We start from the raw sequence: 18261 nt of genomic DNA on the forward strand, positions 1-18261 counted from the left end.
TATGTTCCTCTTCCTTCTGCAGACCCTAGTTCCTCTGCACATTTTTAAAGCATATGATCAACAAATATTTAGAATTAAACCACATATTCCAGCCGTGCCTGGGTGGCTCAGTCGATTAAGCATCCAACTCTTGATTTCGGCTCAGGTCTTGATCTCACTGTTTGTGAGTTCGAGCCCCACATTGATCTCTGCGCTGACTCCATGGAGTCTGCTTGGGATTCTCTCCCTCTTCCTCTCTCTCCGTGCCTCCCCTGCTCTGTCTCTCTGTCTCTCTCAAAATAAATAAATAAATAAATAAACAAAGAAACAAACTTTGGTCAGGGGGGTGGGGAAGATCATAAAATGAACCACCAAATATTTCTTTTATCATTCACCTCTTTCCCCTAGCAAAAGTAGTCGATGGTGTTCCAGCATTCATCAATGTTCACAGTCTGTGGCTCTTCTAAAATACGCTGAAAGAAAAATCAGGTAATCTTGTTCTACCTCTTAACTCACATGATTTTAAAACTCAAACATGATCACTTAGTTAAAGGCACTGTCTTCAGTTTAAGGGACAAGAGTAAAACTTTGTGTTCTTAGATATTACATACATATAGCTTTACACCCAGGCTATAATCAAATCGCCACAACAAAAACTTGCTAAACAACTAAAGCTAACAATTATCTATGTAACCCTACTTCTGATCACATTTTAAATAAGTAATCCAATATCCTAAGAGTTGAACTTTCATATGTTTTGCAGGACATGGACTACTAACTGCAGTTTATCCTTAAAATAGAACAGTTCAACTAATTTTAGACTCAAGTGCTATAAAGCATCATAGCTGCCAACCAACTGGATACCTGAATCGTAGCAGCAGCATATGCAGATAACTGAGCAAACTGTCAGATAGCTGAACTCTGAGACACCACATGCAATCCTCTGAAGTAGCTACAATATTTAATGCATGTACCCAAAACAAAATAGTAGTTAAAAACAACATGACCATATGAAAGGAAGTAATCAGGGCCTTATTTATTTAAATAATATCTATAATATGCAATGGTTTATAAGTGTCAAAAGGAGGCAACTGTATAAAAAGTCATTAGCCATTTGCAAAACACATATCTACTAAAAGACCATTATCTAAAACATACAAAGAATTCTTAAAACTCAACAATAAGACAAACAATCCAATTAAAAAGTGGGCAAAAGGCCCGAATAGACACCACACCAAAAGAGTAAAGATGGCAAATAACCATATGAAAAGATGTTCCACATCATTATGTCATTAGGGAACTGCAAATTAAAACAATTCAAAACCATTTCACACCTTTTAGAATGATTAAAATCCAAAACACTGACAACACCAAATTCTGGTGAGGATGCAGCGCAATAGGAACTCTCATTCATTGCTGGTGGAAATGCAAAAGGCTACAGCCACTTTGGAAGACCGTTTAGCAGTTTATTATAAGATAACAAAGCCTTACCATATGATCCAATAGCTGTACTCCTAGGAATTTACCCAAATGAGTTGGAAACTTCTGTCCATATAAAACCCAGCTCACAAATGTTTATAGCAGTTTTATTCATAACTGACAAAAACTGAAAGCAAGAAAGATGTCCTCAATAGATGAGTGGATAAACTGCGGTACATCCAAATAATGGAGTATTAGTCAGCAATAAAAAGAAATGAGCTATTAAGCCATGAAGGGACGTGGAGGAACCTTAATTGCCTATTACCAAGTGAAAGAATCCACTGTGAAAAGGCTACAAACTACATGATTCCAACTAGAGAACTTCTAGAAAAGGCAAACTATGAAGACTAAAAAGATCGGTAGCTGCCAGAGATTCAGGGATGAAGGAGGATGAATAGGTAGAATGCAGAGTATTTGGGGGCAGTGAAACAATTCTGTATGATACTGTAATGGTAGACACGTGATACATGCATTAGTGAACCCTAAACTATGGATCTTAATAATAATACATCAATATTGGTTTATCAATTATAACAAAAGTACCACACCAATGCAAGATATCAAAAGGGGAAACAGTAAGGGGTGAGGAAGGAGTATATGGGAACTCTCTGTACTTTCTGCCCAATTTTTCTATGAATTAAAATACTTTCAAAGTAGTCTATTCACTCAATAAAATAAAATAAAATAAAATAAAATAAAATAAAATAAAAGCTACTGGCCTAGGAGGAGCCAGAGGACTTGAGTCATCTATGTAATCTCTGTTGCTCAGAATACTTCATATGTACTACTTTATCCCACCTTCACTGAGCCAGTGAGGTAGACTTGATGCATCAGACCTCACCAGGTTAATAAAGGTAGGACAAAATAAGCCACCAAGTAGTAGTATTCCATGCCAAGAATCAAGAATGCATACAGTCACACTGGCATGGCCAGCATGGAGAACTGTAACACTGCAAATAAGGACATGTTTTAATTCACTGAGACAATAGTATCTTTGTAAAATGTCTTTAATACCAGGATTCACTGGGAAATATTTTCACCCACTAGAGAAAAATCAAGACTTTGTCAATTCGCTTTGACGATTCTTTCCAGGAAACATTTCAGGCATGTATCAAAGCGGCCACATTCATTGGTGACATTTACAAAACTTAATTCTTTTCAAAATCTCAACCTAAATACACACTGAAAATGCTCATCTTAAAATTTTATTTTCCTTTCATGGATATCTAATAATTAGAATTTATAATCCAGCTAAGATATATAACAGTTCAATCTCCAAAGTCTATTTAACACTTGAATTGAAATAAATCTCTATCAATTTTTAAGCTATTAATTTTTTTCAACGTTTATTTATTTATTTATTTATTTATTTATTTATTTATTTATTTATTTATTTTTGGGACAGAGAGAGACAGAGCATGAACGGGGGAAGGGCAGAGAGAGAGGGAGACACAGAATCGGAAACAGGCTCCAGGCTCTGAGCCATCAGCCCAGAGCCTGACGCGGGGCTCAAACTCACGGACCGCGAGATGGTGACCTGGCTGAAGTCAGACGCTTAACCGACTGCGCCACCCAGGCGCCCCTGAAGCTATTAATTTTAATGTCATGCATCCATTTAAGCAGTTGTAGTATTAATCCCAAGCAGTTGTAGTATTAATCAAAATCACAATCCTAACAAAAATTTTTTCATAAAAACAACTTCTGCAACATTTACCAATGGAATGAAACTCAAAATATATAGTGTGTCAAATATACACTTTATGTTCAAATGCCATGGCCACCATTTACACCAATATGATCTTAGGAAAATTAACTTCTCTAAGCCTCAATTTCCATATGGGCAAAATGGCAGTAGTTGTAGCAAAGATGAAAGAGTTATGAGAATTAGAAATTATACATATATAATTCATTCGCAATACCCAGCACTGTCTGACATATAAGTAGGTAAGCATATAAATGGTAGCTATTATTTTTACTATTTTCAGTTAGAAATTAAAAGCTTCACCCATAAATTAAAGGATGGCTTAGAACTTACAAGATCATGTAACTACTGCACTTCTTATATACCAAACAAAACTGACTACAAATCTGAAGTTTACATAGGAAGGAAAAAAAGACTTTTTGAAATAAAACCAAACACTACGAATTACTGAAATATATTGAATGATTTGTTTTTAATAATTTACAGTTATTTCTACAAAGGATCTTAAACCAGTAATTTTATTTGCTTAAAGAAAACAAATTCACTGCTCTAAGATACTACAAATCCTGCTCAGAGTATTCCAACAAGATTGATAAGCCATTACTTCAGGAGCCCTACATTAAATGAACATTCCAGTTTTCTAGGTCACACTACTTGCTGTATTTCCAAAGTCAAGCAAAACAGCATTCATACCATTTCATTACCAAAGAAGGTCTAATAATCATTTATATTAAAAATTTGTTTTGGGTCACCTGGGTGACTCAGTCTATTAAGCATCCAACTTCAGCTCAGGTCAGGATCTCACAGTTTCATGAGTTACAGCCCCTGCATCGGGCTCTGTGCTCTCTCAGTACAGAACTCGCTTTCAGACCCTCTGTCTCCCTCTCTGACCCTCCCTTGCAGTCTCACTCTCTCTCAAAAACAAACGAACATTTTTTTTAATTGTTTCAGGGGCACCCAGGTGGCTCAGTTGGTTAAGCAACCAACTCTTGATTTCAGCTCAGGTCATGATCCCAGGGTCATGGGATTGAGCCCTGCATGGTGCTTTATACTGTCCACACATGGACCCTGCTTGGGATATATTCTCTCTCTCTCTCTCTCTCTCTCTCTCTCTCTCTCTCTCTCTCTCTCTCTCCCTCTGCCCCTCCGCTGCTCACTCACACTCTTCTCTCCTCTCTCAAGATAAATAAACTTAAAAAAAAAATTGTTTCAAAAAGATACTTTCTAATTAACACACTACACATTTTTTTTTACACAAATTAAAAAGAAAACGCTCCAGGCTTCTTCAAATGTAACTTCAACAATGAAAGTTGCTGCACCCCTTCCCAGTCCCATACACAGAACCAACCAGTCAGCCATCCTGTCAACTTCTATAATTTCTCTTGAATCAGCCTTCCATTCCAACCACCATAATTATACAGCGGCCTGTCTCCCTACTGTCACCAAAGTTATCTCTCTAAAAGCTATTCTCACTGGTAACATTCTACCGAAGATCATTAGGGTTCCCTTCCCTACCTACAGAATAAAGCCCAAACCTGATCCTCAGTGAGGCATTCAACACCCTTTCGATCTGCCCCAATGTAACCCTCCACATTCACCCACTTCCATTTTCCTACAACCTCTACACACTTGCATCTCAAAAACTTATTGTGCACTTTAGCCAAATGCTCAAAATGGATTCTATGGTTATAGTAATGAAATGGAATGGTCACACTAGTCTTTCCTCTTGGAGCTTTCCTCCCTGGTACCTTCACCTCACAGAGTAAAATCCCTTTCGACCATAAGTACAACATCCAACGCAAGCAGAATTATTTGCTTCCTCTTCTGAAAGAGATAATAGTAGGTTGAAAAATAACAGCAAATAAAATTGCATTAAAGAAATAAACTAACAAATGGGGCACCTGGATGGCTCAGTCAGTTAAGCATCCGACTTCAGTTCAGATCGTGAGTTCGAGCCCCATGTCAGGCTCTGCGCTGACAGCTCAGAGCCTGGAGCCTGCTTCAGATTCTGTATCTCTGCCCCTCCCCCCACTCACACTCTGTCTCTCAAAAGTGAACGTTTAAAAAAATTTTTAATAAAAAAAGAAATAAACCAAAAAATAAATAAATCCTTATTTGATCTGTTATAGAAATAATGATGTATTTCAGCGGATAGCTGCCTGAAATTCCTTTTTGGAAGTAAGTAGCATGTGATTTCCTAGTTTACTAAGAGCTGAGAAATGGACACAAAAGCCTTTCTTTTCCAAAGAAAAGTCCCATGTAACAGAAGCACCCAAGTTTCTTTTTAATTAATAAGAAATACTAAATATTCTAAACTACAAATCCTCTCACTCAATTCGTTCATCAGACAAACGGTCAGATAATCTTACACATTTTTATACTCAGTTGTAGAGCTAAAACAGAAAGGAACACCCAACAGCCTCAATACTCTCCATCTTTCTGTCACCTCTATAGCTTCGGATGTTTTTACAATCTTCAATTTCATGAAGACACTTTGGCCAAACAGTCCAGCTCTCCAGAGCCAGGCTCCTGGGCACACATGACCCAAACGCAGAAACACTGAAGTTTCTTTGCCTGGCTACAGATTAACTGTAAGACAATAAATTGTTCCCACTGCCTCTCCTTACATGTCATTTATTACCTAAAACATCACCACTGAGCCAGATAATAAGCATCTCCACATTGCTCAAATAAAAAAACTTTCAAAAGCATAAAGCTTTTTTAAAAGTCCCTGGGTAAATAAATGTTGAGAAATCTACAAAAGTCTAAGTCAAAACAAAAGAAACCAAAGGAGCATCAGTCTGATATTTTGGGTTCAATGTTAAATTCACTAACAATATCTAATAACTGCAAACATTCCTAGACTGATAGTGTTCCCTATGGTAGGAGGCAATGAATAATTATTTGGCCAATTTGAAATTACTTTCAAATCCATGTTGTAACATTATAAAACATTCAACTGTGTCATTTTGAAAATCCTCAAAGATTTCAGAAGAGCTCTCAGATATTCTCTTAAATTTTAGCAAAGTCAAATATATTGTGTTATGGTCATTAACATGTGCCTAAACTTTAAGTTTTGAATTTCAGGGCAGATACTTTTCCGTCTGTGTGCCAGACACTGCTGGTTGCAAACTCTATATCCATTTTTTTCTTATCCTTTAAACCAACACAAGTTCAACTGTGTTCATGCGGGTACTTTCCTAGTCTGCTATGCAGATAGCAGTGACCATTTTAATAGTTCTCGTGAAGGAGATACTAGTGAAAGTTGCTAAGTGGGCTTCTAAAAAAACTCTTTAAAAGGAGGCCAACTCAACTAGTTTGTACCTTTTGTCCTGTCCTTGCACTTCTTCCTCCATGTGGAAGTAAGACACAAGGGATAGAAAAGGAGCAGCCATCTTGTGATGACAGAATGACCACATGATACACAAGTGGCTAAGCAGCAATATAGAAGTCCAGGTCCTGTTGGCAAATCGAGGTATCCTTCAACCCTGGTCTGCCTACCTGCCTACCATGACCTCTCAGTACCTGATACAAAGAAACACTATCATCTGTTTTCTGTTACAAACAATCAAATACAATCCTAACACTTACTACCAGATTAAGCCTATTTCATTCATTAAAGGAAAAGAAAAAACCAAGACTAATACTGTTATAACTAGCTACAATATAATACTATCACGATGCAGCACAGTTGAAGTGCACTATTATACAACTATTACATTAACCTGTGAGCAGAGCATGAGCAGGTGAAATGTGAAATCAAGTTTTTGCAGCATCCTGGAATCCAAGTGAAAACCACTGAGCAAGATCATCAAAGACTACACAGTATGAAGGGAAGGAAAGTTCCTGGAAACCTTTACACTCCAACTTTCAAATCAGATGGCACCAGAGTAGTTTACACAGCAAAAGGACAGGATTTTTGCCAACCACACATCTATGCAGGCCATAAAACTGAACTTGAAATGAAAACTACAGGTGCAGTGATTCTCAGTCACCGAGCACATAAGCAGAATTACATAGCCCTGAGAGAAGGGACTGAAGCAATTACTCAAAGTTTTCATGAAAAACAAATTTTTTTTTCCTTTTTTTCCTAAGTAATCAAAGACGATTTTTACAAGTAACAAATCTGGCATGCAGCTTTCAAAGAGAATGATAGTGAAACATTTTTTTACAGTTGTGTGGGGATAATTAATTTCCAGATCAATGGGAAGACATTCATTTGGTTGCACCAAAATAAACTACCTTCTTTTTAAGTCTAAACTGTATAAAATAAGATTTGCTGGGTTCATATTAATGATGTCATTTTTCACATTTAACATCCTTTTCAAAAAGTAACAACATTGAGAAAATTAAAGCTTCCAATGACAGAGCTAACTAGCAGAATTTCACGGATTAAAGTGACAGCTAATTAGTATGAATAACATAAAAACATATAATTAAGTATAATAGTATACAGGTTAGTTTCCTTACACTGACCAGAAAAAAAAAAACCAAGAGGGATTATTCTGTCCTTTTATGCTAAGGTACTAAACATGTTTTGTATTACATGGTAAATACAGTAGATAAGCTAATAAATATTAAAGAAAGCCACTGACATGGGCAATTTCTAGCATAAACAATAAGTAAATATGTTTTATTTGTAAATAAATGCCTGTACTCCCCCTGACTGTGCTGTTAGCTGAAGTAATGTGATGTTTTTTTAATTGGATACCCTGAATATTCTGACTGTATGTTTTATAAGAGGACTACAATATGAATCAGAGCACTGCACTCCTCTCTGCAGCAAATAGATCTGTGTTATTCTAATTCAGCAAACAGTTGCCTATTTTTACTCAGAAGTAACGGACCAAAGCAAGACACGAGAATAGGCCACACCGTAAGTAATTAGGGCTCACTCACTTGCCACTACCGGGTTTTCTACAAAGGACTAGGTTGGAAGTCCTTGCAAGGCCATCTGAGGACTAAGCCTGACAAAACTCTCAGCTCCTAAACCCAGTACTCATAATTGCTGACAGTATAGATTATTACAACTCTACGTTTCTGACAACAGACAAATTTTGAATTTGTTCCAGCTGACTCCACCACTTACACTATTCAACAGCTGGGGCATATGATAACTTGGCAACCTGATAATACACTAGCTGAATGCAAACTCATTCTGTAACCAAGGAACTTTGTCAGAAATGAAAGTCAAAATAACCTCTCTTAAGTTCAAATGGGAATGCGAGATGTTTGAACAATGCATGATTTCAGAAAATGAGCAACTGTACTTTGAAAGTTTAGTGAACTGACACTCCCTATTCAAAGCCTACAATTCTTTCCTGATTAGATCAGCCCCCACAGCAAGTCATTGGGATCATAAGCACTATAGTGAAGTCATCGTATTGGATACTGATGGGAAATCATAACTGGCTTCAAAACACATTGGGAAACAATGAGTTTTCCAGGTCTCCAGTCTTTCATATGATACACTAACCGATACTCTTACTTTCCTTTACAAAACTAAATGAAACATAGAACATCTATAAAGCCAAGTACAAATTGATGACCTAAGCATTTTAAAACCACAAAGAAAATGAAGGAAACAATCCTCACTTTTTTCTGTGAAATTTTGGACGTGTTTGAAAAAGTGTATGCCTAAGTGCAATACTGATCATTAGGTCATAATTAAAATGAAGTGTCATGAAAACTGCAATGGCCTTCAGATCTTTAATTTTCTTTTATTTCCAAAGGCAAATAGAAACAAGCTTTTCAATAATGTCTGCTTCTGCAAGACAAGTCTAATCAGCACTTCAGTTACTGTTTTCAAAGTCACCTGAAAACAGCCACGTATCACTGAGGCAAAACTCGAGACAAAAATTCATATGGCTATAATTTTTTTCGAAAGTATAAAATGTATATGCTTTAGAACTTTTCAACTTTTTTCTTTGGGATTTTAAAGAGCACAGGTGTGTGTCTTCAATAAGGTTTACTAGTCTATATTGCAATGTTTCTCATTTTTAACGTTCTGGAGACAACTAATTAAGAAAGACAAACATGAGAATATTACACACGTACACAGGCATAAATGCTACCAATGTGCTTTCGCCTAAAATACCACTGCATTTGCTCAGTGGCAGTATTATACACAATAGAGTCTTGGCACAAAGGAATTCTGATTGTGCTGTTTACAAAATTCTACATGGATTAAAAGAATGTCAATAATAAAACACATTCTAGAAAGAGATAAAACATTACTGGGTGGGTTTTGAGATTTTTGGAGATTTGGAATTTAATTATTCAATTCAGTATTTTATATTTCTACTTTCTACTAATAGAAAACTATTAATGCGGGCCATTTTTAACCATATAATGTCCATTCAAATTACAGAAATTGAGCCCAAAGCCAATATTCGAAAGATCTAAAGCCATTTGAATCCAAGATATGAATCAGACCACTATTCACTATTAATATATTAAGACTCTGTGAGCTAGCCTTGGGTGTGCAGTGTTTCGGTCTCCTTACTGTGTCTCTGTACGCACTGAAAAATGATTTCCAGAGACAAAAAGACCCTTTAAGAGGAGATGGTGCACTTTAAGATCGAAGTAAACAATACTAAAATATGAAAAATTTATCAGGTTGGCACAGAATTTCCCCAACATAAAGTATAGGCAAAAAAAAAAAATCTCAAAATATATTGCTTTATATTTAAATTTACAAGAGTCGCTGACTTAAGTCTTTCATCCATCACAATCAAATAATTTTTATGACACATAAGAACAGGTATATAGTCACAAACCATAAACTTTTTTCAAATAAAATCGTTCTAAGAAAAATGATTTGGTGATGCACTCAGTGGTGAAACAGCCCATCTATTTAAGAACCCCAGAACCTTTTGTATAGGGTTAACCAATACCCCATGCAAAGCAAGAGCAGCAATGCCTTAGTAATTCTATGGAGAATTACTCGGTACCCACCCTCCCAGGAAGAATTATGATTATGCATAGTACTTAACAGCTTTTACAAGGGAAAGAAAAATGCAATGTGCTCAGAACCCAAACCCCTTCCCCCCACGCCACAGCCTATCAAAGGGCGTCTCCAGACCATCGCCCACCCCACCACCCTTCTGTGAGTCAGGGTTACTGAATCCCTTCCAAAAAGACCTGGTCCATTCCCAAGACTGGTCCAGACACCTGTTTACCTATGCCCAAGCCGTAGTGGCTCTGGTTAAGCAAAGATAACGGTTACCCGGCTGGTGCGTGCCAAGCCCCGCAGCCCAAGCACCGGGTACCACATACCTTTGTACCTCTCCAGGACATCCTCATAGGCCTGGAGGTACTCCTGCTCCTCCACGTACAGGTAAGCAGCTGGCGAGAGGTACCCCGCCATGCCGAAGTTTATCTTAAGCGATGACTGGCCAATTCCCCTTTCCCCCTCCTAACCCCGGGAGTCAGCAAGACGCTGCCTAGGGAACTGGAAAAGCGGAAGGAGCGGCACGCTGGTGAAGAGCACTGAAGCCGGAGACGCAGAGCCCGGGGCGCGAGGGGGTGGTGGGCGCCGGAGCCGGCAGAGGAAACGCCCAGGCCCCCTGGCGGGCTGCGGGTGCCAAGCCGCCGCTCCGGGGAGCCAGAGTCCCTCTCAGGTTTCAGCAGCAGCAAATCTCAGCAAGCCCGGGGGCGGCGACAAGCAGCGCCACACCACGCGGAGGAGCCTGGAGCACGGTGGGGACAGGCGAAGGGCGGCAGGCGCCGGGACCCTCTCCGGCCAACGCGGTCGCCACCCTGGCCCTGCGATGGGTGCCTGCTCCGGGCCGGGCCGAGGCCGCGGCGGCGGTGCGAGAGGACTGGCGCGCTGCCTCCGCCCGGGATGCTGCGCGGCGCATCTGCGGCATTTCCTGGCCGCCGCGCCGCAGACACTCGCCCGCGCCCCCGGAGAAAGGGAGGGGGGAGGGCGGAAGGGAGGGGGCAAGCGCGGCGGTCAGCGCCCGGGCTGGCTAGGCTCCGACCCCGGCACGGCTCGGCCCCTCCCTCCCAGGCAGCGCCGGGCGCCCCGTGGCCCCCTTCCCGGCCCGCCCACCTAGGTCGGTCTTGCTGCCAAGCACGCCCACCCCCGGACACTGGCCGGCCAGCCCGGATCCCCAAGGGTGAGGTTTCTATTTGGGACCCACAACAGGTGCCTGGGAAACAAAGCCGCAGATCGCGGTCACTGACGAGCGCAGGATACCCCCCACCCCCACCCCCTCAGCCCCTCGCTGAGCAGTCTGCAGTTCTCCCCGGGGAAGGGGTGACGCGGAGGAGAGTGGAAAATACACTTCAACCCAGCTTATGGCATAGAGGGACTCAGGTCACTCAGTGGTAGCAGCACGGGACGGGGTCGGGTGGGGGGGCGAGGGGGGGTCCCTGCTCTGGGCACATCTCGGGGGCGGGGCGGCGTGGCCTCTGCAGGTGGCCCTGCGCGTCAGGGCCTGACAGCCTGGAAGCTACTGCGCTTGCGCAGCCGGCGGACCAGCCCTCGGTCCCTCCCTTCCGCCCCCCAGAGCCTGTCGGCGCATCTGCCGCTGGGCTCCTAGGAAGCGGCCACAGCCAGGTCAGTTCACAACGCCCCCAGGCTACTGTGTCCCCTCCCTTCTTCTCTCTACCCATTATTCATTCCAGACAGTACTGGTATCCACTGAATTTGAGTAAACTGGATACAATTCTCTTAACTTTGGCATGTCATATACTAAAGTGGTGAGTTTTAAGGGTCCATTGGTGGAACCAGTGGGTACTCAGATCATGTAAATGGATGTGTTTAAGAGTACTGATTGAAGTCAGGCTGCCTTGGATGGCATCCTGCCTCCTTTCTGTGTGACGCGGCCAAGTTCCTTATCCTCTCAGAACTTCTCCATCAGTAAAATGGGGGGATAATAGTGCCTACCTTATAAAGTTGTGGCTTTATACGTGTTAGCTACTATTAATAGATAAATCAACTCATTGTTGACCATCTGACTTATGACAGCTTCACCTTTTGCCCACATCCTCCTTCCCTATTTCTTCCCTTCATATGTACTGACCTTTTGTCCTTGATGATATTTTTTTCCTTTCCCTTTCAGTGTTGCGAATCTGGAACATTTTCCATTAACTCTTAGATGGGAATGAGTACTCATTGAAAAACTATATGCTCTCGAAAAAGACTTATTTGAGTTATACTGGAAATCTTTACTTCTCCTGAGCAACTGGCCTACTTTTGTTATTCCAAACAAAGCAAAACCATATCTCGCCTTTCTACCCTGACCACTGGCTTATAATCTGAGTTTGAGCCCATGTCCCACCAAGCACTTAGGATCACTAGTTTTCTTGCAACTTGGTATGCGTTGATGTACACATTAGTGCATGAAGTAATACACATGCGTTATTTGTGACACCTTCTTAAAATGAAAGAGTTAGCAATTAGATCCCTGAGACTCATTCCATTTATAGACCATACAGGTACACAGATCTCTCAAAACTGTTTTGTGTCCTTCACAATGAGTAGGGTCATTGAGGGTACAGTCTGAGTCTTCACCAAAGACTGAAACCCAGTAGCACTCCGTTTTGTGAATATAATCAGTGCTCTCTTAATTGATTTTAACTCTCTGTTTAAGGAACCAGTAAAAATGAACAGCAGCAGCATTTGGGCTTTTCTGTAAAAACAGCCTTTGCCCCATGCATGCTTGGAATGGTAATATTGGGTCAACCTGCTAATAATAATAGTCTATTCCATATGGAAGCAGCAGTTAAGCACAGCAGTTAAGAGGCTGGCCTCTGGAGTCAAGAATGTTTGAATTCAGATCATAGATCCACCTCTTCCTAGGAAGAGTCTCTCCCTCTCTCAGCAGGTTTCTGCACTGGAAAATGGAGAAAATAATTATACCTACTTCATAAGGTTGTTGGGAGACTAAATGAGATAATGTAGTAACTGCTTCTAACAGCATCTGGCCATCAACAAACTCATTTCTACAGTATTTGCCATGTGCCAAGGAATTCACAAAAGGTTTTACATTCACTACTTTATTTACTCACCACAGCTATAACCCCCTTTGATAAAGAAAATGGAGCTGAGAAAAATTCAGGAAATTGCTGAAGAAAATACAACTGACTAATGATAGAGGGAGAATTAAAATCCAAGTTTACCTGAGTCCGAAGTCTGACTCTGCTTAGATCCTTCAATTCCCACTTCAAAGAATTTACATGGGACAAAAATCCCTATTTTAAAACAGCACTGTCACCAACAAACCATGTACCTTTATGGGCACTTCAATACTAAAACACCCAACTTACAGGGAACCCTGTAACTAAGAACAGCAGATCTATATTGTGATTATGTAAAAGCCATTTATACAATGGATATTACAAAGCCCCATTCCTCACACTTCGTCATCTTATTCTCACATTGACCCTGTGAGAGAAAGGAAAGGCATACAGTCTCAGATTTTAAAATGAGAGAACAACAAGTGCAAAAGCACTTTTAAAATCATAAAGTGTCAGACATGCGACACCAGCACCAATAAGATTCTCCAAAATGTGAACCTGATTATGTCACTGCACTGCTGAAAAATCTTCCAAGAATTCCCCCACCCCTTACAACACAAATAGTCCAATCTCCTCAACATTCCACACAAGCTCCTCTGTAATTTCTGCTACTCCCTACCAAACTCCATGCTTTACTATGCATATTACTTGAAGTTTCCATTTATCATATTTTCCCACTTTTTTTAAGCACTTAACTCTGATTTCTAGATTGCCTTTAAGTTTCCATTTAAACACATCTCCCTACCTTTGTTCTTGTGGTACCATCCCTCTGAAGTGGTGTTCCCGTTCCCTCTATTTCCATCAAGCTCTTCAAATCTCACCTCAAGTGGCACTTCCCCCCAGAAGCCTCTCAGGAACCTTCCCTCTCTGTCCAAGCTAGTTAGACTCTCCTCTAGATTCTTTTCATATTAGGTACTTATAGTCATTACAGCTAATCTCTCACACCGTGTTGTAAGTATCTGACAACACATCCAGTTATCATACTGAACAAAAACTTCCTTAAAGTCAACAGTATGTGCTTTTCTTCATTTTATTCCAGGACTCGATAAATTTTTATTAAATATGAATTAATTAAGGTATCCCACAGACCATATGGTCTTTTTTGACTCTAGGCATTTTCATGTTCAATTCTATCTTTGTGACCTTAAAAACAAATAAAAATATTGGACTTTCAACTCCTTTATTACTAGGTAATGAACACTATTGACAGCCTCATACCATTTCTGGACCCCATCCCATGTCTTACTAGGGATGAATTTCAAAGATGGGGTGAGTTTTGGGCAGACTGAAAATGTCTAATAAAGTTAAGAGTCAAAATCTTTTAATAGTATGTTTTCAAACTCCACAGCATCAAATTCCCTCCACTTATCTTCACACGGGGTGATCAGCAGTGATCTTATCTTCACATGGGGGTGATCAGCAGTGTATTTAACACATAATATATCTGAATTTCATATTTTAGCCACATTATTATTAAATAGATATTCGAAGACCGGCCTCCAAGTCTCTGCTCCCAAGGTATGATTATTGTGATTTGTGTAGAAAACAGCAACTTACCAATATTTATTTTAAATACAGTAGCACATTTCCATAGTAGGGCTGCTTATTCTATTCATAATTTTGTTTTCTTTTTTATTAATATCTTAAAAGTATGTAACTTGAGGGGTACCTGGGGTAGCTCAGTCTGTTGAGTGTCTGACTTCTGCTCAGGTCATGATCTCATGGTCTATGGGTTCGAGCCCTGCATCAGGCTCTGTGCTAACAGCTCAGAGCCTGGAGCCTGCTTCGGATTCTATCTCCTTTCTCTGCCCCTCCCCTGCTCACACTCTGTCTCTCTCTCTCAAAAATAAATAAACATTAAAAGAAATTTTTATAAGTATGTAACTTGGAAGTCTCAAGTGCATTAATAACCACTAACTTCACAGCGATCCCCACAAATAACTCGACAAACATTTTACGAGTAAGACATGGCTCCTGCCCTCAAAGAATCTGCAGTCTACCAACATCAGCAGCTACTTGCCCACTGCATCCCACCAGAACTGCCAATTCTTCCATTTCTTCCCCATCTGCAGGGTACAATGACAGTCTCCCCAACTTCTCCTGACTTCCTGCCTAGTTGTCTTCCTCAGCTTATATAATGTCATTCCCCCTGACAAACACCTGATCCGTCCTGCTCCCATAACCCCTTCCTGCACTAATGAAAGCAAAATATCCACTTCTGCCACCACTATCAAAACCCTCGAGCCAAAAGCACCTCTTCCTTCCACAAAAATGCACAGAACACAGGTATCCTGTTCTGATGGGCCAGGCTTTCCACAAAGACCCAACAACTTCTCTCAGTACCCTCTTTTCACCTATCTTCCCTTTCTGCACAGCCAAAGATAGGGTGGAGTCACCGTCTCCTCCTCTCCATGCCCCGGACCTGCATGTAGTTGGGGGGGAAAAGAGGGGAGGTACAAGGAGTCAGGCCTCAGTGACTAAACATTTTTTAGTACTTGAGGAAGGTGGTGAGAGCTAGGTCTGTCCCAGCTCCCCCAAGCCACCCCTGTTCACTCTCACTTGGCTCCAGAACAGTCTCCCTCCTAGATCCTCCCTCCTCCTACCCTTTCCCGGCTCCACCCCTCCTCTCAAAGGCCTGGAAGAGACCAGCCAGCATCTCACAACAGACAGAAGAAGCTCAAGGCTGTTGCCCCAGAAACCCAGACTACAGAATGGCTGGCTGGGCGCTGTTTGTTTTTCCCGTAATCAGAAAATCCCACTGGGGGGACCATAGGGGGAGTCTCAGCTGCTGTGGTGGCTGGGATCTGGACTATTCCCCACCAGCCCCCTCAGAGGAAGATAGAGTACCAACTTTGCATTATAGTGGGAGGCAAAAGAAACTGGGTGGGCACCCCCACCCCAGGAGTGGAGAGGAAAGAAGGCCAGATCCACTGACTGCAGAAACTAGCTCTGGAAAAAGCCTGACCTTTGGCCTTTGCAAAAGCCCCAAAAGACTTACACCATTTCTGAGAGAGGGAGGGAGGGAATTATTGAGGGAATTGAGGAACAATCACCCCAGGAAGCAAGTCTCATGCACAGAACACAGAAGAGAGAACCACACTAGCACTGCAAGGTTGGAAGACTGGTTTCCTCAGTGTTCTCAGCTTTCAGCTGGGTAAAACAAGCCATCCCTTCTGGTTCGACTTTTACAGCCAATGCAAGGGAACACCGGTAACAGAACAGAAATGTTGGCACCTCCCATAAATTAATTAATCAGGAATGCATGATGGCTAAGCCCTGAAAAGCACCAGGGACAGAAAGCTGCTATGGACACATGATGCTGACAGAGATGCTACATTTAAAAAAAAAAAAAAATGGCATCCAAGTTGCTGAAGTACCCTCTACAATCCTGGGTACCAAAAGCCAGGAATCTACCCCAGTTAAATCTGCGTAGCTCAGTGTCCCTGGGCAAAAATGGAAAAGAAGGCAGCTTTCACACAGCTTCTAGCAAATGCACTAGGAATCACATAAGTTAATAGTTTCAGAATGTCACAGTAGCTACAGCGTGTAAATAGGAAAGTTTAATGCAGATGTCTGTAAATATCCCCTTGCATTTCAAAGGTATCAATTCATCCAACCCGAAGACAAGGCCAAACAGCTTAGTCACCAGCAGGCTGGGCAAACTGCTTTCTCGATATAAATCGGGCATAAAGTAAACATGGTCATCCTCCTCCCCCACCTAGAGCACCAATCTACGCCCGCCCGGTGCATCAGCAGCTCCCAGCTAGGGCCCCGGCCCCAGGGGGTAGAGGGTGAATTTCGCAACTCTCTCTAGGCTCCATCCTCTCCCCGGATGCGCTTACCTGCTATCCTAAGCACTGCCCTCTCAGCGGGGTCCAGCACCGAGCCCCCGTGAATCTTTCTTTTTGATCTCTCATGTTTAGGCAAATTCCAGGGTAAGGTGTCTCCCGGCGCTGGAGATGCCGAGCCAGATTTCTGGCTGAAATCATCTTCATCAGAAAAATCCGCAGAGGAAGACATAGAGCAGCGATAGGACGCGTTCCCGGAACTCTACAGAGGATGACACAGAAAAAAGCATTAATAGCAAAACACTCACATATGCTCATCGCTTTCAACAGTCCCCTCCCTGCCCCCAAACTGAGTCTGGCATCCTGCACCATCCTCAATGCTGAGGGGAAACACAAACAAGAAATGAAACCCAGGGCTCACCATCTTTTCTTGGCCGTGTCTCAGACGGCAGAAACAAAACCCAGGCGGTCCCAATACATAGGAGATTTGCACAGAAGTGTGTGGCCTGCGGTCCGGCCACCGGCTCACAAATGACTGGCCCAACAATGAAGCCAGAATCAACAGCCTTCCTGTTACAAATCTATAGTATCTGGCTCCCCCAGCAGGACAGGAGAAACATTTTCCATTACTAGACTGCTGGTGAATTCATTAATGCAACTAACTTGAAGTTTCAAAAACAAAGCACAAATGCAGGATGTTGAGTCCCAATTCCTTTCCGTTTCAAGTCGCCTCACAACTGGAGTCTCCTTTCTGACGAGTTGTAAGCCCCTTGTCCTCTTTACTTAATTTTCTTCATGAGATTGAAGCAGGTTCCCAGAAAGGAGCAAGGAGGGAGGAAGGACAGATTCTGAGAAGAGCTTTTCTTAAGACTGGCGAGAACACAAAAGACTGTTTTCAGAAGCCCAAGACAGATCCAATAAACAAACATCTGAACTCAGTTGAGAGTTCTTCAGATAATTTAAACTTCTAGCAAAGTAACAGCTGCCAATAATGTAAATGAGGATGATGCAGCTCAGTGACAGGAAACAGCTCTTCTCAGCTCCTGGTCATTACACAGTGAAATGAGAAACAGGATGCTTCTACCAAAGCACTTTGCCTGAAGGTTAGTCCTCCCTTCGTCCAGCAGGAACAAATCTGCAGGATCATATCTTGCATCAAAAGGTTCTATCTTCCACACAGGGAAAAGGCACGAGATATTATTCCTGCCTTCTTTACTGAGGTAGGTTTGTGATTATTTAGAGAGCTGCTGGCTTGCTGTGGAAATAAGGATGTTATCTGTGCTG

The 18261-nt window shown here is 41.6% G+C and overlaps 1 protein-coding gene across 24 annotated transcripts in view; it reads right to left on the reverse strand.

Annotated features, from left to right (window-relative positions):
• Window positions 1-18261, reverse strand: part of DST (dystonin) — a 503266-nt gene that overhangs the window by 354599 nt on the left and 130406 nt on the right. For 17 of the 24 annotated variants that reach the window (XM_045057678.1, XM_019830761.3, XM_019830760.3 and 14 more), the window contains exon 4: window positions 17032-17239. In XM_045057678.1, the coding sequence (XP_044913613.1) occupies window positions 17032-17239 (208 nt within the window). Of the gene's footprint in view, window positions 1-10438; window positions 10711-17031; window positions 17240-18261 lie in introns of those variants that run through there. The other 7 variants (XM_023254073.2, XM_045057682.1, XM_011282421.3 and 4 more) reach the window with 1 other exon arrangement.

The sequence above is a fragment of the Felis catus genome, chromosome B2, assembly GCF_018350175.1.
Source record: "Felis catus isolate Fca126 chromosome B2, F.catus_Fca126_mat1.0, whole genome shotgun sequence".
In the NCBI taxonomy this organism is placed as follows: domain Eukaryota; kingdom Metazoa; phylum Chordata; class Mammalia; order Carnivora; family Felidae; genus Felis; species Felis catus.